Source organism: Homalodisca vitripennis, chromosome 2 (assembly GCF_021130785.1).
Source record: "Homalodisca vitripennis isolate AUS2020 chromosome 2, UT_GWSS_2.1, whole genome shotgun sequence".
Lineage (NCBI taxonomy): Eukaryota > Metazoa > Arthropoda > Insecta > Hemiptera > Cicadellidae > Homalodisca > Homalodisca vitripennis.
This window is the reverse complement of record NC_060208.1, coordinates 171,660,160-171,687,293: the sequence shown is the minus strand read 5'-3', so window position 1 is coordinate 171,687,293 and position 27,134 is coordinate 171,660,160. Positions and strand designations below refer to the sequence as shown.

Here is a 27,134-nt window from a genome sequence, read left to right as displayed (position 1 = left end):
GTTTCTCAGTTTTCTCAGCAAGAAGATAACCCTGGAGAGTTTTGTGCAGACTTTGTCTATGTGGCAATTCCAATTTAACTTCGGGTCCAGCCAGAAACCAAGTAATTTAACGGCCTCATCACAGTCCTCTATGACATCTCCATTTTTTAGAGTACAGAATATCAGTTGTGTTTTTTCTTCGTTTAATTTTAGTTTGTTTGTGGTGAACCACCTCTTGGCATCTGCTAACAAGTCCTCGGCTTCCTGAAGCACGGAGTGTATCAGCTTTCCTCTGGACAGGAGCGTAGTGTCATCTGCAAACAGCACTGCCCTGCCTCCCAGTCTTAAATCATTCACAAGAATTAAGAAGAGCAAAGGTCCCAGGATGGAACCTTGTGGCACTCCATGCATGACTTCTCTACTTCCTGAAGTAGCCCCACCAAGCGATACCCTCTGTTGTCTATTTTTGAGATAGCTGGAAATAGTTTTGTGAACTGTTCCTTCGATCCCATAGGAATTTAGCTTGCTAAGTAGTATCTTATGCGGCACACAATCGAATGCTCGGCTCAGATCACAGAGCGCAAGAGCCATTGATTCGCCAGCCTCGAAAGCTTCCATTATCTTTGATGCTATGGATAATAAGGCAGTGGTTGTAGAACGTCCACTTCTGAAGCCATGTTGGGTGTTGCTGAGCAGATTGTTGGACTCAAAAAAAATCAACCAACTGTTTTTTCATTATTGACTCCATGACCTTAGACACCACTGGCAGAACTGAAACTGGCCTGTAATTCACCAGTTCCTCAGGATTTCCTTTCTTGTAGATGGGGACTGTGCGTGCAATCTTCAAAGCATCTGGAAAGATACCTCGACTAAGACACTTGTTTATTACTACTGATAGAGGGTTTGCTACTTCATGGATCACCGCTTTCAAAACAAAGCAAGGAACACCATAGATATCCGGGCTTCTAGAGTTCTTTAGCCTATTTACTATTTTTATAATATCTAGTGGCCGCACCTCTAACCAATGGTCTAATATAGGCTTAGGCCTATTTGCAATATACAGAGGGTTAAAGTCCATCTCCGGAAGGTTTGTCACTATCTCTTCAACAGCCTCTATGAAGAAATTGTTTATGTTGTCAGGACTTTCTGAGCAGGAAGCATATGGCTTCTTAGGTCTGTGTGAGTTTATAATATCCCAGGCCGCTTTACACATGTTGGAGGATGACCTGATGGTGTGGACGTTGAAGGCCTTCTTAGCTTCTGTTACTTCCAGTCTGTATTGTTTATTTTGTTTTACAATATAATGCATAGTACTCATCACGGTCTTTTGGTGAGACTGCTGATTTATAATGATCATTTAGAAGAACTACTAAGTTTTTAAGTCTGCTGTATACCAAGATTTATCTTTGAAATGACATTTAGTTCCGTTTTCTGGATTTTTTTTAAAGGTTTTAATGGAAAAATTATATCAAAATTGTAATTAAAGGTTTGAAGAAATCTATCAAAGGAGTGCTCAGATAAATAGTGATCACCCAATTCAATTGGCCAGTTTACGTTTTTTAGAGCCCTTCCTTAGTAGGCAGCTGCTCATCCTTGATGACGCGCTTTGTAAAACTATACTTATCATGCCATGAAACTTCTTTGTGTTTACCATTTTCCAAACTTGACTTTATTGTCATAATAACTGCACTATGGTCCGCAATCATAGGTTCAATGACTTCCACCTTATAATCCCAAGAATCAAAATTTGTAGCCATATAATCTAGGCACGCTGTGCCTCTTGTGGGTAGTCTGTTTGAAATGTATAGGCCATGACTAATGAGCATGTTTGTAAAAATGTTCTCTTCCCGTGATTTTTCTTCCAGGTGTACATTAAAGTCACCACAGACCACAAGTTTTTTCTTATTTCGAGAAAGAAAAGTAAAACATTTGTCCAGAAGTTGGATAAACTCATCAAAATCACCATCAGGAGAGCGGTAAATCGACATGATGATCATTAAAGAGTCCAAGAGCTCAATAGCGGCAATTCCTAAAGTTAGTTCTTTACAAAATTGTTCAAGGTTAAGTTTTTTATATCTAAGATTATTTTTAACATAAACTGCTGTGCCTCCATTTTTATGTTCCTGTCTACAATAGGCATCCGCCAAAATTAAATCTTCAATTTGGGTGTACACATCAATTTCATCTTTAACTAGCCAATGCTCTGAAATGCACAGTATATTTGGTCTAGTTTCCAATATAAAGAAAGATAGAACCTCCATTTTTGTCCTTAAACATTGAACATTTATTGAGGCTATTACCTTGTCTGAGCTATAATTTTTCATAGGCTTTTTTAACTTAGGCCTATGTCTAGTTGTTTGGGAGTTTAAGCTAGGAAGAATAATATCACTAGACTGAATGTTAGACAAATGAGAAACTAAGTTACACTGAGAGTTTGTGTGTTTCTGAATAAAAAACGCTTCAGTGTTACATTTCTGGGCCAGCGGGTACAATCCATAACCTTATCTTTATGTAAAAAATCTACTCCTAGCTTGAAGCTCTTGTTTACTCCCTTGTTTTCAAGTTTTTCAACACTAAAACTAATATTAGGAAGGCTTTACTTACAAAACATTGAACATCCTCTTCACTCGTTCCCATAGCGACTTTTCCCAAATGAAACCAAGCCTTCTTAGCACCGAGAAGGCTTGATGAGACACTATCACCTGTACCGATTATAATAGAGTGTTTCTTTTTGTATTTGGATGACTCTGGGTATGGGCTTACCCTATTTTTGCTTAGGCCTAGATTAGCCTTGCCAAGTCCATTCCTAACCTCACTGTCCAGCTTTCCTATTTTATTTCTCACATTTTTCCTTCTAGGCCCAACAGCTTTCCAATCTTTATTTAACTTATTTTCTGTCTTAGAAGGAGAAACATCGTCACTTGCAACCAAAGAGGTTTCAGTCCGAGTAGTGTCCGAGTCACTATTTGAGCCAAGACTTGCTTCAACATTTTTGTTATTTACATCTTGGCATATTCTATTTGTAAGCCGTTTAGAAGTTCGGGTAGAGCCTAAAAGGTTATTAAATTGTAATACTGTATATGAGATTTAGTAGAACAATGAGAATTCAGGGAATGATGGTTAATGCTGCTGATCAACAAAGATTGGATTGGAGCAAATACAACTATAAAGGCATATACATAAAATTCAAAGTATAATTATAGGAAGTTATTTTAAATAACTAATTAATAAGTATTGGTAAAACAAATTTCAATATTTAAATTGTATTTTTTTAAATAAGGTCTATTGTTCTTGGAGTTTATCTGTTAGATTTTTGAATGAAATGTCTTGAACAAGAAAGTATAAAAGTTCATAAAATGCATTAAATTAAAAATTCAGTAACTTCTTAGTAATTATATTATTTGGCATTGGTTTTCAGGCCAGAAGATGTACAATTCAATGGCGTAGCAAAGGGAGGGCGGCGGGGGCAGGCCGCTCTGGGTGTCACCTTTTATGGGGTGACACCCACCCGGTCTCTCAACTTTAAGAACAATGTACAAACAAATAAAAAATAAATCGCTAGCACAAAAATTTCTTTTTCAGGGATTCCTCCACTAGTACTAGCTCAGCTCTATGTATACTTCGGGGATTCCCGCAAAAGAGCCTGACGCTGTCGTGGGGGAATCCCCGTCCCATACTCTTGATCTTTGACGTTTCAGTTGCAACATTATTTGTAATTTGTTTCATGAAGTGTGTCATGTTTTATTGGCGATATTTTAAATAATAAATGATCCATGACCTTTATCTTATACAATTTATTGCTTTTTACTTTCGATGGGGTGACACCACCAACTTCCGCACCAGGTTCCACCCAAGGTAGCTACACCACTGGAAACCGGTAGCCAGTTTTGTCCATCAATATCTTTCTGATATATTTTGCTTAACAAGCCACACCTCTTTGGAGCTTTAGTCTTATAATTCTGGAAGATCTTAAAAATCTTGTGTCAAGATTTGTATAAGCCTCTCTTATTTGTCTAGTTGCACTGTAAGGTTGTTAACTGTGGCAACCTATTAGAGAATTCAATAAAACATGTGTAATTTTATGTGTATAATGGCTCATAAATCTATGTAGTTACCTAAAAACATTGACTTGATTTACTGTTCTCAAAGAATATTTCCTTAAAGTATATTGTCTATCAATATGACATAGTTTTAAAATAAGAAAATATTCTAAATAAGATAATTCTAATTTCAGTGCTCAACCCTCTTCTCCACTACACATCAAACAGGAAGTGGAAGAAAGTGAATTGTCTGATTTAAGGGGAGATAAAGAAATTACAGATACTGGCACAGTGTAAGTATATTATGTAATCTTTTTTCAGTGTTTACTAATGTGCAATGTGTAGAAGCTAACTTCAATATAATCAATTAAGATTAGGTAATCGATTTTGAATATATTTTTTATGTTCAATGCATAGCCCTATAAAATAACTTCGCTAAATACAAAAAATTAAAAAAAACTTTTTGATCTTTCCATGTGAAATTACAGGTATTTAAAGTAAAAAATTTGGTCCATTTTTAATTGTGTCCAAATAAAAATGGCTGAAGATAAACATTTGGAATTGTAACAGGTAAAATTACGACATTTGAATATTCGCGGGGAATTGGCAGGCTATGACGTCAATGAATCGGCAGACTGTGACGTCAGTGAATCACATGTTGTCGGAATTGAGATTTATTTAATAACGAAGAAATTTATTGAACTTTATTCGGGGAAAGATTTGATTAATTAAAATGAAGTAAACATAACCAAAATTCGCGTTTTACAAAAACATTAAATAGAATTACGCAGAAAAGCCAATTGTGGTATGAATGAATTGTATATTGATGACGTCATAAAGCACATGTTGCTAAAAATTTAAATAAAAAGCTTTAAAAAAATAATAATAAAAAGAAAATAGAAATACTTAAATTGATTAATTATAGTAAACGTAATAAATTTCGACAATTATAAAAAAAGAGTTAAATTAAATTTATTCGTGAAGACGCTGATTTGAACGAGAGAAGGGATGAGTATTGTTTTGAGTCGGTATCCGTCGTTTTATACGGAGATTACTTCTTCTTTCACCAGACTCGAAGCAAGGAGGTTGTGTTAGTTCTCCTGGGATAGTAATGATCTGTTGTATAGTATATTGAAATTTAATCAAGGATGGGATATTGTTTAGACTTTTAAAATTATCAAAGCACTGCAAGGTGAGTGAAGTTATAATATGTGTTGAGAGTGTGACATTTAATAAATTAATCTCGTGGTCACTTGGTTTGACTTTCTTTAAATATCCCTTTTATAAAAAGTGTGGAGTGATGTTAAATTTTGTAATCATTACTTAACATATTTTGGAACCCTGACATACACACAGACTTGTCTCTGGTGATAACACCAGAGACGTTCAAATCTAATAATTTTTGAGTAATACAGCTAGCATTGGGCAAGATGGCGACCGATACCATGATGAGGAACATGGTACAACAACGTGCCACTAGTGACAAGGGGGCGTACAACTACATGGTGAGTCAATAACTCTAAAGAACTGACTTTCAGTAAATTATCCCAAGGAAAGTGAAGGTGACACATAGCAAATTGGCGTTATAATCTGCCACTCTCATCAAATTGACATCAATTCAAATCTGACATACATCAATTGGCGCAGCAACGAAGGGCCTTACATCAAATCAGAATCACATCAGAATTTTAACAGTATGTACATGAGTAACAGCTATAGGAAGTGACCTGTATTTGATTCATTTATGATTTGAGAAAATTATATATTTTTAATTAATTATAATTTAAGAAAATTACATGCTTTTTAAAATATTTTGTTAAAAAATTTAAATTTCTTATAAATAAGAAAACAATCCACTTATTTAGGCTGTAATCATGTGCATAATATAAAAATTTGACGTTTTTATCTTCAGCCATTTTTATTTGAGCTTGATTACAGAATTTCCTACTTTAAAAGCCTGTTTTTTAAATATAATGATAGCAATGTATTATTTTTTGCATTCACATAAATTATATTAAAGGTATAAACCTTTTATAATACCTAAAGGTATTTAACATTAGAAAATATATTCCAAATCCAAAATTGATTGCACTACCAGTACATTAAAATGTCTTCTTACAAATAAACGCCTGCAAAATCTGTTTTAAATTGTTGAACATTCACAATTGGTTGCAAATTTATAATTTAATCTATTAATTGAGAACATAAATTACTTATAGTAAATGCAATCTGGATTGGTACAATTTTGGGGACAGCTAAAAATTATGTGGAAATAGCAATAAATAGTGTAAATTCTTTAAAATCAACTACTGCACTTTGAAGACTTTAGTTGATCTTTCCTCTCCTATGAACTTGTTGAAAAAGAGGTAATTCTGTAATTGCCTATTTCAATAATAGCAGCCAATGCAATTTGCTTTGATGCATGTTCATCAATCAATATCAATTTAGGAATGCCATTACTGAAATTTAGTTTTGTACATTATATGATTGAAAACTTGTGGGTTCGTAATGTTTAGTGGTCTTCTACAATCTTAAAAGAACATTCTTATATAAAGCATTACAAATTTACTGTAAACAATATTTTTCTTATAGTTATTTTAGGATTAGTTTGTTTATAGCAATTGCTACAATTCCAAGTTTGGTATTTGTAACAGATGAAAATGGAAATGGAAATGTTTTTTTTAAAGAAGATAATACAGACTTGAACTAACAGAACACAGTTAGTATCAGCTGAAACCCTACACTGGCCATGAATGCATATTATAGCCAGTTTAATAATTTTTATAATCTCTCCTTTAGATTTTTGTTGATTATTTTTTTACTTTGAGATATCACAATCTGTACTTGTTGAAGTACTTTACTACCAATAATGTTTGCAGAAGTTGTTAAAAAAAAATTCATTAACATGATTACATAGTCTCATTCTTTAAAAAATAAAGTGATATCATTTTAACAATGTATTTCATTATTGATACTATCCCTTAATCTTAGTGTACTCTATTTGTTTCAGAATAAGTGAAGATGTTGCTAGCATTGAATTTGAAGTAAGTATTGTGTTTAATAACTTAATTAGAACCACTAAGTATCAACTAGTACTAGCTATGTTTATGCATGCATTACATTTGTCCAGCTTTGTACCAGTTTTTATGCAACCATAAACAGCTTTATACCCATCAGAATTTATCTAAACCTATACAAAAAACTTTTATGGTTCTTATTGTCATTATTTTGAGTTTAATGGGATTCCAACCAACTAATGTATTGGTGTTGCTTGGTGAAACTTTCAGCCAAGCTTTATTCTTATGATTTGAAAATATAGCAAAGGAGTAACAATATTTGTAAACAAAACATGATGTACTTAGAAAAACTATCAAAATATGAATAAACTCCCAATTCTTGTTAACTGCTGACTGTAGCTGCTCTACTCCTTCCCTAATGGGTTATGTTAGTAAATTTGTATGTACAGTACAACCTTGTTAAGTCGGGCAAGCCGGGACTTGGCCGATCCAACATAACGAATATTCGAGAGAATGTTGAATAAGAACAACATGTACAAACAATACAAAATGTTTTTATTGTGGAAAGTACACATCATGATAAAATATAATACAGTACATGTAGTTTAATTTTTCTGAAATAAATTTTTTAATTTTGAGATGCATTGGTTTTGAATGCCTTATCTGTGCCATATGGCCATGCTTCCTTTTCATCATGACAAGCTCGCCGGTGTTGTCTTTTCTTGTTGCTCGAAATAACCATTAACTCACCCAAATGAGATACTGCTGCTGCATGGTTTATAACTGCAATATTTTCAGTGTTTTCTTTGCCAGTATCTTCCCTGTTATCAGCATCTTTATCGCAAAAATTTGCAATACATGTAATTTGGTCATCAGTAAGAGTACCGTAGACTCTAACCAACTTTCAATATCATTGATGTCAACGTTTGAGCATCTATCAACGTTTTTAAACATCCATAATAACCTGAGGCGCGCTTTGTTGTCAGTTTCTTTCCCATGGCTTCAATTTGGTTCTCTGGCAAGTCACACATGTTAGGCCATAACTTCTTCCATGACTTTATGAACGTGCTTCTGCCAACAATAGTTCCAATGACTTGGAGACCATGAGCAAAATTGTATTGACATTAAATGATTTTAAAATATCCACCACACTCTGTTCGCCCTCTTCAATTACCTGGCCTTACATGTGTTGGCTGTAGGCACGCTTGATGGTTTCTAAAATACCTTGGTCCATTGGCGGAATCAGCACAGTTACATTAGGCAGTGAACATTTAACTGTGATAACTTTGACAAGTGATTCAGCAGCTGGATGTAGGGGCATTATTAATAAACAGGACAGCTTTGATTGGAAAGCTATGCTCTTTTAAATATTTTGTGATTCCAGGAATGAAACACTCAAAGAACCAGTCTTAAAAAAATCACGCTGTCTATCCACGCACTCTTTTGGGATTGATACATTACTGGTAGAGACTCACGATTTACATACTTTAGTGCTCAAGAGTTTTTATATTTTCCTATTAAAAGTAGTGGACATTAACTTATGGTCACCTGACATTTGCTACAAGCCATTATAGTAAGGCGATCCTTGCTTTTTTTTAAGTCTTGCTGACTCATCACTTTTCATAACCAGCATTTTGCTTGGTAACTTATGAAAAATAAACCGGTCTCTTAAATACATTACATAAATTTGATCTGCTGATAAATTTTCTTTCTTTACAAAATCTTCAAACTCTTTCTTGAATTTATCAGCTGCTTCAATATTGCCAAATAAGCTTTTGCCAGTTACAGTAAGTTGCTGATATGATGTTTTTTTGCACCTATCGAGCCAGCATTGATTGGCAGTAAAATTTGGATCACCATCTGGCAAATGCTTACTCAAACTAAGAGCCTTTTGCTGTACAATGGGACCTGACAATAATTAGCTCCCTTCCCTTTCTGTAAAAACCAAATGAACAATGCCTCATCTAGTGATTCATTTTTAGCTTACTTTGCTCTGTATTGATTATCCAATCTGTCTTTAGACATAATTTAAAAACAAAACCCTTCTATGTTTTTCCTATTTTTCTTCCAATCTGAGACTGTAGAAGTTCCAACTCAATATTCAGGTGCCATTAATTTTAATGACTCACCCTAATCAATCCGTCCCAAAGCTTCGAGCCGTTTTTCCATTGTTACAACATTTTTGCATTTTGTTGCCATTGTTTTAAAATATAGAAATTTACTACACAACAGAGAAAATAAAAGCTACTGACGTTATAAATGAGCTAACAGAAACTGAACTGATACATTATTGCAGTGAAAAGTATCGGGACACGTACACTGTAGTGAGTGGTGGCCCGAACTGAGCAGGTAGGCTATTCCCACCCCTCTCCAAAATATTGTCATGTATCCGGCTGACTCATAGAGTAATATGAGCAGTCTGCTGATAAAAAAACATCTGTCCCACACTTGGCATTCCAGGTGGAAGAGAAAAAGCTAATTTTTAATTTTCCTGAACTGATCCATTTACCTGGAGATCCAACATTAAAGGGTCTGACAACGAGGTTGCACTGTAGTTTACACATTGTAACTAGATTTGTGCTGTATCATGTTTTGATTACAATCAAACCATGGTAGAGCACAAACCATGGATGTCAACCATTACAAGATCACAGTGCATCTTAGCTCCTATACGACTGTTGCACTCAAACCATATATCACCAGTCACCTCTGTTTTGATGTCTATTGGCGACACCCAATGTTCACCGCCTCCTACAATTAATTAATTAAAAGTTCTTCCAATTTTATAGTAAATGTTCCTAATTAATATTTCCAAAGCATTATAAAGAATAGACATAAGAAACGTAGATTATAAAGTTTAAAGAGTGTAATTTGCTAGTTTGTAAAAAAACTAAAAAAAACACAATAATAATAGTCAAGTAATAATAAAAAGTAATAGAATCTCCCAGTAAAACATTCTTAATGTATAAATCCAAGAAGCTCCTGATCTAGGTACAGGGAGGACCTATTTGGCATGACAAGTTACGCTTGAGATGCTCTAAAGACTAGTGATATCTAGTCATGTGAAGACCAACATTCCAAGATTCATACATGTAACTATTGTTCTAAATAATACTGTGTACATCAATTTGAAAGCTACGAACTAAGTCTATTTAGTAACATATAGTATTTTGAAAATTAATTTTTTTGTTAATATAACATGAATTGTCATATTTTTGTTATTATTGTTTAAGTTTTACACAAAATCTCTTTTTTTAACATGTAGCTAATATTTTATAATTTGTACTACACTTTATTTTTATGTTTAACTGTCAGAATTTTTTTAATATGGTCTTATTTACAAATAAATTTGGAATTTGTTTAGCTATATTGATATATGTTAAGATTTGAAGTTAACGGTGCAATACTGCAGTAGTAGCTTTGAAGTTCCAACATTTGCATAGAATGTGAACAAGAAGTCACTTCATTTGCTAATATTTTAAGAGTTGCAAATACAAACAGATTAGAAAATATGAGCTATTCAAGGAAAATTTTCTTATATATTCTGAGTTTCATGCCAATGTCAGGGTACCTCCCAATTACAGTATAAGCTTATCTGGCATGAGCATACAAATAATGTAATTTCAAAGTTGTCAAGAGTTTGTTTTTTACTACGTAAACTAAAGAGCTGTGTTAGTAATAAGTTACTTAAAATTGCTTACTTTAGTTTTTTTCATTCTCATTTGTTGTATGCTAACATTTTATGGGGTAATAGTGTAGGTGCAGAAAGAGTTTTCCTGTGGCAGAAAAGAGCTATAAGAATTATGTTTTGTCTAGGTTATAGGGATAGCTGTAAATCATATTTTATTAACAATAATATAATGACTCTTCCATGCATTTTTATTTTTCAAAATTTAATTCATGTACGAGAAAACGTAGAAGATTTTACAAGTTTTAACAATATACATAATTATCACACACGACATGCTAATGACTTAGTTTTGCCTACAATGAGATTAACCAAATACAGCAAGAGTCATAAATATTTGCAAATCAAGCTCTTTAACAAGCTTCCCGAAATGTTGAGGGTGTTAGATTTACAAACTTTTAAATCAAAAATTTCCAAATGGCTCATCACTCAGGCCTTCTACTCTGTAAACGAGTTTCTGAATTCAGAGGTAGCTATTAATGCTTAGCGTTTATCCCATCATATGAAATGTCCATACTTTTGTAGGCCAGTATATTTTACTGTGTTGTTTTTTGTTTTTTAACTGTACATTATTGTAATATGTATTGTTTTTATGACTGACTTTGTCAATTCTGTAAAGAAAAATGGCAATAAAAATGATTCTGATTCTGATTCTGATACAATTTTTCAGTACAGTAGACGCCCTCTTAACCGGCCATTACAGGACCGAACCCCCCGCCGGAAAGTGGTTTGCCCGGTTAATCCGACGAACATAACCTTAATTGGTATAATGTATATACGTACCAACTACGTAATACTGTACCAGTAAAAAAAACAAATATATATTTAATTCAAAAGGTTATTTTAATGAAAACCTAATTACTTTTAATATTTTAAAGAACAGTGGCATATAGAATACATAGTAACAATAGAGTAATACTGTACTACATTGTATAAGAAAAACGTAAAAAAAAGTAAAACTTACATTTTGTTTCCGAAGTATAATAATTTTAGGCACAGAAACAGAACATCACATTAAATATCCAATAAATACTAAAAGAAATCTGTTATTTTATTTTATGTTTTCTTCTCCATCGTCTTAATGAACGCATAGTTTCTCCACTTTTTAATGAACATCACATCTACAGCTGTCAACACATACACAGCTCAATATACATTGCGGCCAACTGAAGTGCTTTTTTCCCCTCTTTGTGACTGATTCTTTCTGCTTGATCGACTGAGTTTGAGTCCTCTGGAATGCCTTGTTCACTTCCCTCCTCAACGACTTTTTCTATGATTTGATCGTCACTAAAAAAATCTTTTTTTAAGGTCGTCGTCACCTGTCACCCAATCATTTACATTTTTCTCTTCAAGTTGATTATCACTTGTACTCAATTTTCGTCAAGTCGTTAAGTAGAGCTGTATTGTTATCTTCTTCAATTATTAAAATGAGCTGTTCATTTTCATCTTCAGCTGGGTTAGCAACCACGTTTTCTATGTCTGGCCAGGCTTTTCGCCAAGATTTAATGAACATTGTGCTAGACATTTCTTCATACACCTCTGCGACCATGTAGATAACATCCTTAATATTTAAGTGCTTAACAGCTGATATAAGTTCCATTCCCGAGTCCATCTTCCCCAAAATTTCTGAAAGCAGTTTGTGCCGATAACATCGCTTTAAGCATTCTATGACTCCTTGGTCCATAGGTTGAATGAGACTTGTGACGTTCGCTGGAAGGAAAACCAATTTTATACCGGCGCTTCTTCACACTCAAGATCAGGCAAGTGTGTGCCAGAATTGTCTCCTAAGATTGAGTGGCATTTTCAGGTAATTTACGTTCCTTTTTTTTGTTTACTTTTGGAACAAACTCATTCACAAACCAGTCTTTAAAGATGATGGCATCCATCCATGCTGCCTTCTGGGCACGATAAAACACAGGAAGTGATGAAACATTTACATTTTTAAACGCTTGTGGTTTCTGGGATTTCCCAATGACCAAAAATGAGAGCTTGTGTGATCCTGCAGCATTTGTGCTTAAGGCGAGTGTAACCCTTTCTTTGTTAAGTTAAAATCCAGGAGCTGAACTTTCATTCCCAACAGAGAATGTTTTTTGTGGTAGACGTTTAAAGTTCAGACCAGTCTCGTCAACGTTGTAAACCTGTTCTGATGAAATATTTTCTTCGTCAATTATCTTTCCTAGTTTGATTACAAACTCGTTTGCTGCAACGATATCTGTGGAAAATTTTCCCCCACAAATGTTTACAAAATTTACTCCAGGTCGCTTCTTCCATCTTCCTAACCATCCACCACTGGCTGGGAACTCTGCGTTATTTTGTTTTTCTAGTTTCTAATGAAAAAAATTGCCTTTTCTTGTAAAAGTGGTCCAGTTATCGGAGTTCCTCCGCACTGCATAACCAAAGCCATCTCATTTGTTGGTTTTTTTTTTAAGTTCGTTGATTCGTCAACACCTTTTCTGTTTCGACGCTAGTGCAAAAATGCTGTAAGGATTTGCGATTACGTCGCCAATCATTGACAGTGCTTTTCCCGACGTTAAGTTCTTCACATATCTTTTTCACTGATTCGCCTTTGTCAATTCGCTGCATCGCATCAAGCTTTTCTTTTACAGTTAAAACAATTTTTTTACGTTTTCTTTTACTCATTTTTTAAACTAATAAAAGTATAAATCATTCAAACTTTTAGTTCATTTAATAAAAACTGCACACCTCAAAAACTACAACACAACACTAAACTGCATAAGTTAAAACTGTCAACTAACTGTGTGTATCACGGTCGGAACCACCTTCTCAACTGAACAGGCATTGTCTAAACCATCCCAAAATAGCTGTTCAAGTTGTGACCTGTCGATGACTCATCGTTTGCTTTGTGGCCGGTTAAAGCGGCAGCCGGTTAAGAGGGCGTCTACTGTAGCAACTCACCTTCTCACTTTAAGACACATAATTAAAAAGTATATAAATTCTGTTTTAATTTGAGTTCTCATTAATTAAAATTTGAATTATTCAAGGTCGTATGTGAACTCCTTAACTGTGCCAGCTTATGTTAAGAAATTCCCAATAAACTGCCTTGTTAAGTAGCACTGATAACTAAGTTTCATTACAATATCTATAATTGTTACAAAAATTAGGGGAAAATGGACTTTGTAAGAACCTTTTATCTGACAAAAAATTGTAAGATTAATTAATTATGTTCTACCTGATTTTATATGTTGCTCATTACATAATACAATTTAGATTTTGTGAAATAATTACACTGTATTCATACAATATCTTTACATAATCTATCATATATACACTATAATTTAAAAGTTGGATTTTTTGTAAATAATGGTTGGAAATATTTCAGGAAGGAGACTTTATTGGGATTAAGTCTGAAATGGAAGAGTCAGACAGTGCACTATTCACTAGCAGTGAGCACAACAAAGAGGTAATAATATGTATTCTCTACTAAAAATTTACACTTATGAGGAATATTATTTTAATGAATAGGAAAATCAGCAGGCTTACTTTCAAAACTTCCTCCTAAGGTCAACCTTTAAAAGAAACAAATAAAAGAAAACATGTTTTGCGTGTTTTTTTCAAGTCAGTGGACCCTAGTAGGAAATTTTCAAGATAGACCTCCTGATTTTCCTACCCATTACAAGTAATCATAATTCTGTTTTCAGCCCTAATAATTCACACCTTGTTATGAATAAATCAGTGAATCAGTTTTAGTTTTTGGAGATTCTGAGGATTAATAAATGATAAAATTATATTTTTAAGGTTCATAAATATAGTATCCCATACAGATTCGGGAATAGTAATGACTGAACTTCAAATATTACTAATTCAACAAATAATATAATACAGCAAATAAATGGGAATGCTGTAAATTTGTATAGTAGTGTGTACAAAAATTCCTAAAACTATAAGTTACAATGTTGGAGAATAAACTTTTTGGTAAATAAAGGTTTAAGTCATGAAGCAGTGAAATGGTGTCTGATATTGTGTTCAAAAGGTTGTATGATTTTATTTTGAAATACAGTTTGATTTCTACTTGTCAGTTTGGCTCCACATTCAGTTTGGCCTGTTTATCAGAGACACAATAGCTTCAATAACTATATTAATTTTGTCTTTTGTTGAGTTGAGATAATGTGTTCTTATGATCTCTCTGTTTTCATGTTGAATTTCATTTTAAATCATCAAATTCTCTTGAATAAACTTGAACAATTGGGTTTGTCACACTGATCTAGTTTGTTAGGGAGATTCGAGTGTGATTACTTGGATGGTAGGAAAATGAACTTTAGATCAGAGTATCATAACATCTAATCCAGTAGCACATATTCTCACACTTAAAATAAAATATTCATAAATTTGGATGGTATGATAGTATACACTGTAAGATTTTATGCTTTAGTGTGATCGCTAATCAGTTTAGGTTTTTGTTATGGTTACAAGATATTGTGTCGTCTAATTGGAGAGAGAGTAGTTGAAGGAAAAACACCATGTAGTACACTCTTAATTGTTAAGTAATACACTTGTGTTTATTTATATGTAGTAATATGTTACAGGCATTTGGTACTGATTAAAAATATGACTGTTGTTTTTGGTTAGCAGGACATATAAACATGTACTGGAAGTTTACATAATATATCCTTTTTCTTAGACTTGCATTAGACTTTAACAGGTCATAACTAAACTAATATGAATACCCAGCAGGGATCACTTCTGGCTGGTTTATATCTTCCAATTGAACCTACCATTGGGCACAGCTAAAACTGATACTACTACTGCCGTGGCTCTTGGTACCCAAGGTGGTACTTTGCCTTGCCAACACACTGTCTCCAGATCTCTCTATCCATTGCCTCTTCTTCCCTTCTTCCTAGTTTTCTTATGTCTCTTCTGATCTGGTCTCGCCATCTCAACTTGGGCCTTCCTGGTGGTCGTCTGCCCTCCGGATTGTTTACAAGGACGTTCTTGACTAAGGAGTTTTCCTCCTTCCTTAGTAAATGGCCAGCCCATCTCATTCTCCTACTTCTCACCTCGGCCACTATGTCTGGGTCCCTATATAGTTGCCTCAACTCCACATTATGTTTTATCCTCCACTCTCCATCTTCAAGGGTTGGCCCATAGATTTTTCTCAATAATTTGTTCTCAAATACTATCAAACGTTTTTCTGTTTTTTTACTTAACACCCAGTTTTCTGAGCCATATAACAGAACTGGTCTTATAATGGTTTTATATATACGGAGTTTGGTCTTGTGTGATAGTAGTCGAGAGCTTAATAGCTTGTGGCATGCTGATAAACTTCTGTGTGCTGCATTTATCCTTTGTTGTATTTCCATGTCTTCTTCATTATTATTCGTCAGCATTACTCCCAAGTAAGTGAAGTTGTTTACTTTTTCAAATTTGTGCCCTTCTATTTCTATATTATTTTCATTGTTTATTTGGGTTGTTCTCCCACACTCCATTATTTTGGTTTTTCTCTTCATTTATGCTTAAACCAACTTTTTGTGTATGGTTGAATCTTCAGTTTGAAGCACTTGAGTAATGAAGCACTTTCAGTTCTTCTTTACTCTTCGCTATTATTGCAACATCATCCGCAAATGCAAGAACATTTATTTTGGTCCCTATTATAATTCCAGCTTCTGTTTGTCTTACTTCTTGTAATGCTTCCTCTAAAGCTAAATTAAATAGCAATGGTGACAATCCATCCCCCTGTCTTACGACTGTGCTTACATCAAACTTTTCCGAGATTTCCCCATTTATCTTAACCTTGCATCTAGATCCTGATAAGCATGATTTTGACAAGTTTATTAATTTGTTGGGTATTCCATACTTTTCCATAATCTTCCAGAGTCTTCTTCTACTAATCGAGTCATATGCTTTGGAGAAATCAATAAAAAGGCATAGAAAGGATTTATTGAATTCATGGTATTTGGCAATTGCCTCCTTCAGTATGAATATTTGATCGGTAGTTGATCTACCTCTAGTAAAGCCTGCTTGGTGGTCACCTATTATATTGGATGTATACTCCTCTAATCTTTTTTGTAAAATCTTTGATAGCACTTTGTAGGTACAGTTTAGGAGAGAAATTCCTCTGTAGTTGGTGCACTCTTTTTTGTCACCTTTCTTATGGACAGGGATGACTATCGCTTCCTTCCATTCATTTGGAATCACTTCTTTTTTCCAAATATTCAGAATCAATTTGTGAATCTCCTTCGCTAGTCTTGCCCCTCCAGCTAAAACTGATGTGTCATTTAAATAATATGGGCAACTTTATGTATGTCCAGGAGCAGCACATCACTAACCGCAAATAACAAGATTCTGGGTGCAAGGGCAATTTGATGAGTTTAGTCTACTGCGGGAGATGACTGTTGGGAGTTGGTGGGGTTCGTTTCCTAAGTATCAGATATTCTTGCTAACCTCAACAAGGTTGTGCTACCCCCTGCATGCTTTGACTGGAGAGACTGGTTCAGAGCTGGCCTCCCCTTCTTCCAGGGGGACATGACTTTGAGATTAGTGCCCTAATTCTTCCTCATGGATCTCGATAGGAGGCGGCCCCTACCCCCTAACATTACCCATCCTGAATGTGCTGTCGGTAAAAGAATAAATCAGCTGACAGAACACATTATAGAAGTAGTTCATAATGTCCATGAATTATAGCAGCCTAAAGAGGTAAATACAGGACTATTTACAACAAAATTAAATAAACTGCAGCACAATTATTGCTCTAACATAGTTGGATCAGAAAATGGTCAATTTGAGAAAATCCGAGTTAAACGGGAAACTCATGATGGACCAGCATACAGTCAATACGAGCTGTGGGGCTAACTAGGTGTATAATATCATGAGCGCAAAGGGTTAAGCTAGGGAAGTAATCATTTGGATAGTGTTGTATACCTGCAAATTAAGTTCCAAATACTGATAGTTGAAATTTAAATTTTCATTTAAATAAAATGATTTGTGATTGCGTGTTTTAGAGCAGGATGACTGGCAGTATGACCGAGAGACTTAGACCACCTCCTAGCAGTCAGTCATTGTACATATCAGACCAACAATGAACGTGTGCTTGTATGCTCTCTCTGTTCTATATCATTTACAAGCAGTCAAGATTTGAGAAATCACCAGAACGAACAGCACCCAGGTACTTTATTATTATATTGTATGTTATGGAATCATGTACTCGTATTAAGAGGAAAATGGCATATTAAGAGAATTGTACTCGCACTTATCCTATAGAGTAATCGGAACAGAAAATCAGAATACTGACGAATTTTAGGAATTATTTGTTTTACAAACCAAAGCTGTAATAAAGATTAAACCAGAGCATTTAATAAAGATATTAAAGCGATTCATGTAAAAATATTTGGAATTATAGATACCGACTATACCTGGAATGTTTTTTTTTAATGTATGAAAGAATTTTCATAATTACATAAAACGTGTACTACATTTCTAAACCCTAATAACATAGATTAAAATTTATTACAAACTATAATTCAAACTAGGCTCAGATTATTAAACGTTTTACCTGAATATATAAAGTTAAAACATTATCACAATTTATTTCAAAGAACGCTAGATCCTTCTTTTTAGTACAAAGAGCATTCAATGGTGATAAGTCATTCTTTAATCATAATATGTAGCAATAATATAAATATTAGAAACATTCCATACCCATTAAATTAGACAGTAATACCCAACAAAGGTTAAATTTAAATCCACTAAAAGCCAACTGGGAAAGTCATTCTACAATACTAAAATTAATTAATTAATTAATCTTCAATTAGTTTTTTTATGGTTCTGTATTAGTACAGTAACTAATAAATAAAAAGTATTGTGAATTAAACATTGGTAACACAATATCGTTATTAGCTAAGAAATAAAACGACGGTGTTGTATTATCCCTTATAAAAACTGAATTTGTATTTTTTACTTAATGGTAGACTTTGACATAAACTCCAAATAAAATTATATTTAAAATAATGTATTGTGTCTCTTGGAGAGTTTTGCCGTTCACATAAAGCTTATTTACAGCATGTAAATGGTTAATTTGAAACAGAAATTGGATGAATATAGTATGAAAATAAAGTTGAAAGAATGTAAAATTTCTGGTTGATACTTGGATTTAAAACTGTAGAAATTGTTCAAGTCTGTTGCTAATACATTTTTAATCATGGTATGAGAAATAATGTATTACAATAATTTTACGTACAAAGGTCACTTTATCACCAAAAACAATTCAAAGAGATTTACCCACAGATCCATATTAGGCCCACTTATTTTTATGCTATATATTGGGTTTACCTTTGCTGATGAACTGGAAAGCTGGTGGCAAGATTTACATCACTATAAAGTTCATAAATTATATTTCTTCAATTGTAAAATTTCAAATAACATGTGGGTCTCCTTTCATGTGTGTCTTATTATTTTCAAAATGTCAATGATCTGAATCTGAAGAATATACTAAATACTTATATCAATCTGTATCTGCTTCTTATGACATCGTATACTTGAAATAAACCTAACGCCATACATAGAAGATAATGTACTTAGCTTTGAAGGATTTAATATATTTATAAGCAACAACGGCACCACTAGTAGTAAGGTGGGTGGAGGTAGTGTTCTATAGCAATCTGCAACTGGGTTTTCTATTACAGAATTCTTCATTGAATGACCTTAAATGTTCTATTGTCCTTAAAAAAATTGAAATTTTTATGTATTTAGTAAATATAAGGTAACATGCCACAATACATGTCACTTAACAGACTATTGCATGGAAAATTTCAAAGTCATTTTATTCTCAAGATGTCCTGTGAAAAGATAGACAGACAGACAATTTATAGAAAAGATACTGACATCAAAATGACACTCAGCAAAATTTCATAGTTGGACATATACACACACCATCGTAGCACTCATTTTTGTCTATATAGAAATGAGTTTATGCAAAATTTAAAATATATTGATGAAATCGTTCTCGAGATATCTTGCCACATGATAAGTTCATATTTTTGCTCATTAATTTAGGTTTCATTGCAGTATTCAAATAAAAAAGGTTCCGGTAAACTAGGGAGGATACTACATCGCAAGAGTGTGTCAAAATCAAATCTTCTCACCAATGTTTTTAACATTGATTTTCCATTTCATTGTTCTTCTTTCAACTCTGTAAATAAAATATCACATGTTAAAATCGCATATGATTATATTCAGTTTGTTTACAAAGTTATTGATTCTGTTACATTCTCATTGCCGTTATGGCTACCTATAGACCAATCAGTGTAAAATCAAATCAAATCACGTTCAAATCAAATCACGTTTATTTTCCACACACAAAAAGAAATGAAATACAAAATAAACCTTTACATTGAAATGATAGCAAATGTAGCATTTGTATATTATCTAATTCATATAAACAAACATACAGAAGTATTCTAGAATACAATTAAAAAACTAAAATTAAATAATTAACGTTAAATAATATAAAAAGACTTGTGTTACATAAATAAATCAATATAATGAATAAAGAGATGATAGAATAAAGAGACATATATATACACACATACATGTACATACACATGCATATACAAACATATCCCATACATACACGCATACCCAGTATAAACAGCATTAAGTTTGCTACATAATTTCTGGATAAATTCAAATAGGGAAAAGAGCCTACATGGGCCTTAATGGCCTGTGCGTAGACTCGAGTTGAATTGTTACGATTCGAATTTTTATCTCGAGCAGAGTGTAGATTAATTTTATAAAATTTGATAATTGAAAGAAGACATCTAAAGCAGAATAAACTACGGATATGAACCTCGAATTCCGATAATCAGCAATATAGAGGAGAAAGTAGGACAAAACAAATAAAAATATTGAGTGAGAAATTACAAAAAATAGGCTAATTACTTAAGTGATTGGATTTTATTAATTATATAGGATTGTTTTGGAAGAGGAATTTGAGAGAGAGGGAAATGACAATGCTCAGTCAGTTGTCAGTGATAGTCTAGGTCCGTCTGTAGTCAACAGATGATAAGTAACTGGGGCCCTCACTGCTGCTATGAGAATCAAAAACTCCTTGACATGTTTCTTAAAAACCCACTCAAGAGAGGGAGTCGAACAGCTTGAAATTTCTAAAACTATTAAGAATAATTTCGATATAAAATGTGTGCTAGATAAAAAACTGTTTGTTGTCGCAAATGATTTATGTTGGTGAATAGTGTTAATTCCGACTATATTTTGCATATCTTGTTTTATAAAAATGTGGGATTGTAGAAAAAATGGAGCCGAAATGTTTGTAAATATGAATAAATAAGACTTTAATAAAAATTTTTTTAATTGGCAGAATTCCTGTTTCTTGAAACAATAAATCAGAGGGATATCGTCTACACTTCGCAAAACCGGCTTTCAGAATAGATTTCTGAACTATATCTAAACTTTTGTATGTGAAGGAAAAGCACCCCCCCAAGCTAGAATGCCATAAAAAAAGGGATTGCACATAAGCAAAATAAACGATTTTAGTTTCATCAAAACTCAAAATGGCTATTTAACTGCCTAAAAGCAAATATATACTTTCTTGCTTTATTTTTAAGAAATTAATGTGATCTATCCATTTCATTCGAGAATCAAACAACACACCCAAATATTTGTATGACGACACTTTCTCTCGATTTTATTACATCCACAGGCATTGTTTATAGAGATTATTACAATTATGAATAATTAAATCGTGTAAGTTGTAATCTGAATTTGATGTAAGAGAAAGGGGCATAAATTTAGTTTTTGAGATGTTAAGTGATAAAACATTTTGGTCCATCCATTTTTTAATTGTCATGAGGTCATTTAAAGATTTTATTTTGAACATCCTGCCAAGATTTACCTTTGATAATAAATTAGCGTGTCGTCAGCAAAAAGAAATGGTTTTACCATGAATCTGCAGTTTTGAAATGTTGTTAATGTATATTAAAAATAATATAGGGCCCAGAGTGCTTCCTTGAACTACACCATAATCCACAGAAGCTCATCGCCATTTCACACCGCAGACAGACACAAACTGCCGTCTGTCCCGCAAGGTAGCTCCTAAACCATGCGAGAGCGTTTCCCGTTACACCTATAGCTGATAATTTGTAAATTAATTTGTTTCTATCTACACTATCAAATGCTTTCTTTAGGTCAAGGAAAATTAAAAAGCTCCTCATACCATCTGACAAAGTATGATAAATTTCTTTGTTTACATCAAAGAGAACGTCTGAAATGTTTTTATCAGCCCTAAACCCGTATTGACACTCCGCTAAAATATGGTTGTGTTGAAGGTAATTTACAAACTGCTCTTTGACGATATCTCTCCAGCACCTTAGAGAAAACACTTAACAAGAAATGGGACCATAGTTATTTTTCTCCGTAAATGTGCTAGCCTTGTGAAGTGGGATTACTTTAGCTAACTTAAAACTATCAGGAAATATACCGTACGCCCAAGCTAAGATTTAAAATATGTAGAAAAGGTTTAGAGAAAATATGAATATTATCTTGAGTGCAGAAGCTGTGACGCCGTCATAACCAGGAGCGGACCCGCCACGTAGTGCAGTAATGTATCTGAATAGGTCCAGTTCAGTGACAGTCCGAAGCGTGAACAGTGGAGTCTCGCCCGTAATCTGCATCATCGATAATTAATGCACCCCCGGTTGTTAATTGAACTTGCCAAGTTATATCCAACGCTAGCAAAAAACATGTTGAAATCGTTAGCGACTTCTTTACATACACCGTGAGTAACACTTGGTACATTAGGCAGATATCTTTCTACCGGAAATAAACCCTTATTATTTTTTTTACCTGCCAACTCGTTAATTACAGTCCAAAACAATTTAGGATTATTTTGATATTCGTTTAATTTAGCCCTGTAGTAAATACGCTTTAGACGTTTTGATAGAATTGGCAATAAATTTGCCTTAACGTTCGATAATTATTTTTAAGAATTATATTAAAAGGCTGTTTTTTAATTTTTTTGCTCAATTTATCTCTATCGCGGAATTAATTTGATCAGATCATTTGTAATCCAAGGCTTAAGCCTCTTGAATTCTAGATGACTTTTTAATTGGTTTTTTCTAGAATTTATCGATCGCTTGGCCTACCAATTTTGCAAATTCGTATGTAGAACCGTTTACATTTTCGTTCTGAAAAATCGTCTTCCAGTCAATATGAGCAAGATTACGGGACAAGAGTGCAAAGTCTATAATCGTCTGTGCTGTATTTGTCATAACCGATGGTGCTGTAACGGGGAAAAAGTAATTGTAAGACCAGTGCTATAGTGATCAGTTATCTCAGTCTGTAACACAGCTGCCTGTACGTTGTTCATGTCGTTTATATCGTATAATAAAGTGATCCAGGCATGACTTTCTTGATTTTGTTACCCTTGTTGGTTTATCTATACAATGAATGAGACCAGCACCTACTATACATTTCAAGTATCTGTCAGTATAAGGGGAGTTTGTTTCAAGCAAGTCAAAGTTGAAATCTCCAGCTAAGATAATTATTCCGTCCTTATTCAAACTGTCAAGATAATGTTCTAGAGAATCAAAAAAAAGTTGAATGTCGCAGTCAAACGTACGGTAGAGAGCCACGAGACAAAAAGTTTTTATGACAAAAATTAAAGTAGAGTTTTATGCCGTACGTGTCACCTATAGAAATCTGTGATGCAGCAACTGACAACCGGTTATTGTAGTAAACAACTACTACACCATCAGCCTTGTTACGCTGCTTTATCAGTAAGTACAAAGTCAAACCCGTCAATGGTCCACCCCTCCTCACCTCCCCTCAACCAACACTCTGTCAATATTATTATATCTAGCGAAGGAAGATCATTTAAATAAATCAAAAGTTCGTCAAAGTTTTTTGAAATACTTCTTATATTGCAATGGAATATTTTAAGTTTATCAACAGAATTACTACTAAAAAAAAAATCTTTGTATTCAAAATATGATTTCCAGTTCTAAACAATCGTTGTGGAAAAACAAAGAAGTTGTCATCATTCTCACCCATTTATGCCGTTCAAGCCCAATCACCCGCTCCGGCCAGTCTAAATATTTGAAAGTAATAAAAGTATATTTTATAAATGCGTATATGTACCCTGGCATACACAGAAGTTTAATTAGCACTTAAATATTGCATATAATCTGTTACTTATTTATACTTCAGTAAGATGCATTTATATAAATCCATATTATTACAATGTAACTACATTAAAATGGCCAATTTCAGTAGACGATTAAAAAGATTGCATAATTATACATTTTAAAGTTTTTCAAATTTAAAGATTGCAGTCTTACATAGACAAATTTAGAAGTTTGTGAATTCTGAACATTAAGTTTTATCATAAAATAGTTTCTGGTTAAATAATAAAGATATTAAATAGTGGAAAGACAGACTAAATAAAGACATCTGTGTACATAAATTAAAATAGTACTAAATGTATTTAACTATATAATATTAATCATAATTTCTTACACCTAGGCCTATGATGCGTATACCATAATAAAATAATAAGAATAATAAACAAGCGTATGCTTGTATAAGTTGCTGACAATTTATTACCAAAAACAGACAATGCAAATATAACAATACTAAAATAATTGAATTTATTTTTTCAATGTTTTACTCACTTAAAGAAAAAAAAATATTGCAAATATGTAATTTAGAAAATATTTAATTGATTAGTAATAAATAGTTAGTTATGTTCTGAATTTATACTCCGAAAAATACTGATATTAAATTTTACATGAAAAGAAAAATTGTATATAAAATTTGAGCCTCTCTTACCTATTAGTAACTTGACTTTCTCATAGAAATTAAAATACAAAACCATACACCAAACTAATAATAACTAATTACATCAATCTCATTGTCATACTTAATTTATCGTTTCCTCGTACAATAACCTATCGAGAGAAAAATGAAATATTATTTTCTCTAATAAGAAGGTGTATTGTAAAATTATAAATGTAGTTTTAGATTATATAAATACAATACAAATGAAAATTAAAAGTATCTTCTTTATGACATAAAAAGTGAATAAAACAAAAGAAAAAGCCTGATTATTATACTAACGAAAGAAAAACAACTATTTTATAGACGTATAAACTTACTTATGTAATGCGGACCACAGAGGAAAGTTATCTCTTGTCAAACCTGTCGAGATCCTCCATCATGGTGACGCGAACAGCCTCAGCACCCTCAGCACAGCCTTAATGGACGACCTTTCCGTTGAAAAATCCGACTAGGACGATCTTCCCCTCTCGCTTAAGCCGGGCGAGCCTTCCCCAGAAGCGCTTTATTGTGAGGTGTCAGGTGGTCGTTCACGTATACATTACTCCGTGTGAGAGATGGGTGGATGTCCGCGGCGTTTAAATTCTTCTTCGTCCTCGCTGCCCTCAGCCAGTCCTCCTTGACGCGTCTGGAGACGAACTGCACAATAATCGGCGGATGTACATGCCTTTCTCGTGGAGTAAGCTCTCAGCCGATGAGCGATCGATATGTCCTCCATCCTGAACTCAAGTCCAAGGGGCACCGGCAATGTGCTGGAGACAGTCGACAATATTTTCATTGTCAGTCTTTTTTTTTTGGCAGACCGATTATCTCCACATTAGCAGATCGAGAGTGCTGTTCGGTATGTGGACCAATCAGTGTAAAAATATTCGCTAACGCTCAGCCAAATTCCATGGAATGTACTATTTATTATTGAACTCAGTGTTGCCTTTATGTAGGCTTCATGTCAATTTTAAATCCATAGGTCAGTTTGTTTTCTAATTATCATGTGGACAGACAGACAGAAATACAATTTTTCCAGCCTCTTGATTAATAAGCTTCATTAGCACTCAGCCAATTATTGTGACATGATTATAGATTCTTCATCTAGCAAATATATTTTAGATTAATAACTATTATTATATAATTTGTGTACATGCTTGATTTACAATTTTAGTATTTATTGTTTGTATATCACACAATAATTTTGTTTCTAGACAATCCCTACGCAAAGACCAAACCCCCTAATGAAAACCAAATCAGCTCCAAGAGACGGTGTATTGAGGCAGGCACCACTTACTACTCCCCAACCTTACCTGGCCCTTATACAACACACAGAGATTCCTCGTTGAGCACAACCAGCCAAGAGCCCAGTACACTGGAATCTACAAACGATCCTTTGGCATAATAATCATATATTTGTAAGAAATAACACTTTCACATGGGGGTCATGACATTTTTTTAATTGTGATGTTGATTGAATTTGTATCAGACGTTGACATTAACTATTATTTCTTTTATAAGAAACATTTTGTTTAATTTATTGAAATTAATTTCTTTAAGTATTTCAGTTTTATATTCTAGTTTGTATTGTTACACAGAAAAAAAAATACAAATAGAATAAATATTTTGTAGTAAAGCTGTTTTGTAATAACTATATGCGAATAAAAAATAATATGTCAATGTACAAAGTTTTAAACTTTATAATACAGTGTTGTACATATTGTAAATAACTGTTTAGAACACCACCACTGGTATGTGTATTTTCACTGTAATTTATTGTTATTATCTATAATTAAACATTAGTATTTTAGAATACATCTTATTATTATAAATTGAAACTCCCAAATTTAAATACATTGAAGTTACTATCTATTAGATGAGTTGTGACAACTGTATTAAAAAAGTAAACCGGTTTAAATTATATTTTTACAGCAAATATTATAGATTCTGGTTTAAAAAATAAAGGTAAACAATACTTTTAACCTCTGCCTTTCTGTTATTCATTGTTATTATCTATACAGTTAACTTTTTATTAAAATATTCCTATGTTTACTTAGTGAATAACTGAACAAATCAGTATTGATAACAAATAATATAACTCATTACAACCTTTAAGTCTAAAACAATTTAGAAAAAGAAAGTAATTAATTCTGGCGTGTAGACTTTTTTGTTGTTGAAAGTTTTTGTTTGAATGAATACATACCATTTTCTGTAAAATTTGTAAAGTAATTTTAAATATATTATTTTTTTAATGGATTGAGAACACTTATTACCATTACCTTGTAGGACAGCTAGATATCTATAACAATCTTAAGTCTAAATATTAACAAGTGTAGGAATAAATATTTGCATTATTAAGTGTTTCCAATAAAAAAAAAAACAGTTTTAGTACCTGCAATCTGGTCTGATTTTGGCTTTGCCATATATTGTGCATGCAGAACGGACCAGCAAGTGTTAAGCCTAGTGGAATTGTGGAATCAGTATTGTGAGCACCACAGCCACCCTCTTTCCCCAGGCTGTTAGAAGGAATCAGGATAGATTGATTGGAGAGATCTTAATTCTCTTTAGTAGGCATGAGACAGAACCCTTTCTATACTCCTAATGTAAGACCTTTCTTCCAGCCATTCA

The 27,134-nt window shown here is 33.3% G+C and overlaps 1 protein-coding gene across 1 annotated transcript in view; it reads left to right on the top strand.

Moving 5' to 3' along the window:
• Positions 1-26,762, top strand: part of LOC124355035 — a 28,495-nt gene extending 1,733 nt beyond the window's left edge. Inside the window, exons 2-6 of the mRNA XM_046805940.1 lie at positions 4,214-4,312; positions 7,030-7,063; positions 14,065-14,145; positions 17,681-17,844; positions 25,721-26,762. Coding sequence (XP_046661896.1) covers positions 4,214-4,312; positions 7,030-7,063; positions 14,065-14,145; positions 17,681-17,761 — 295 coding nt within the window. The 3' untranslated portion in view covers positions 17,762-17,844; positions 25,721-26,762. The remainder of the gene's footprint in view (positions 1-4,213; positions 4,313-7,029; positions 7,064-14,064; positions 14,146-17,680; positions 17,845-25,720) is intronic.
• The last annotated feature ends 372 nt before the right edge of the window (positions 26,763-27,134 follow it).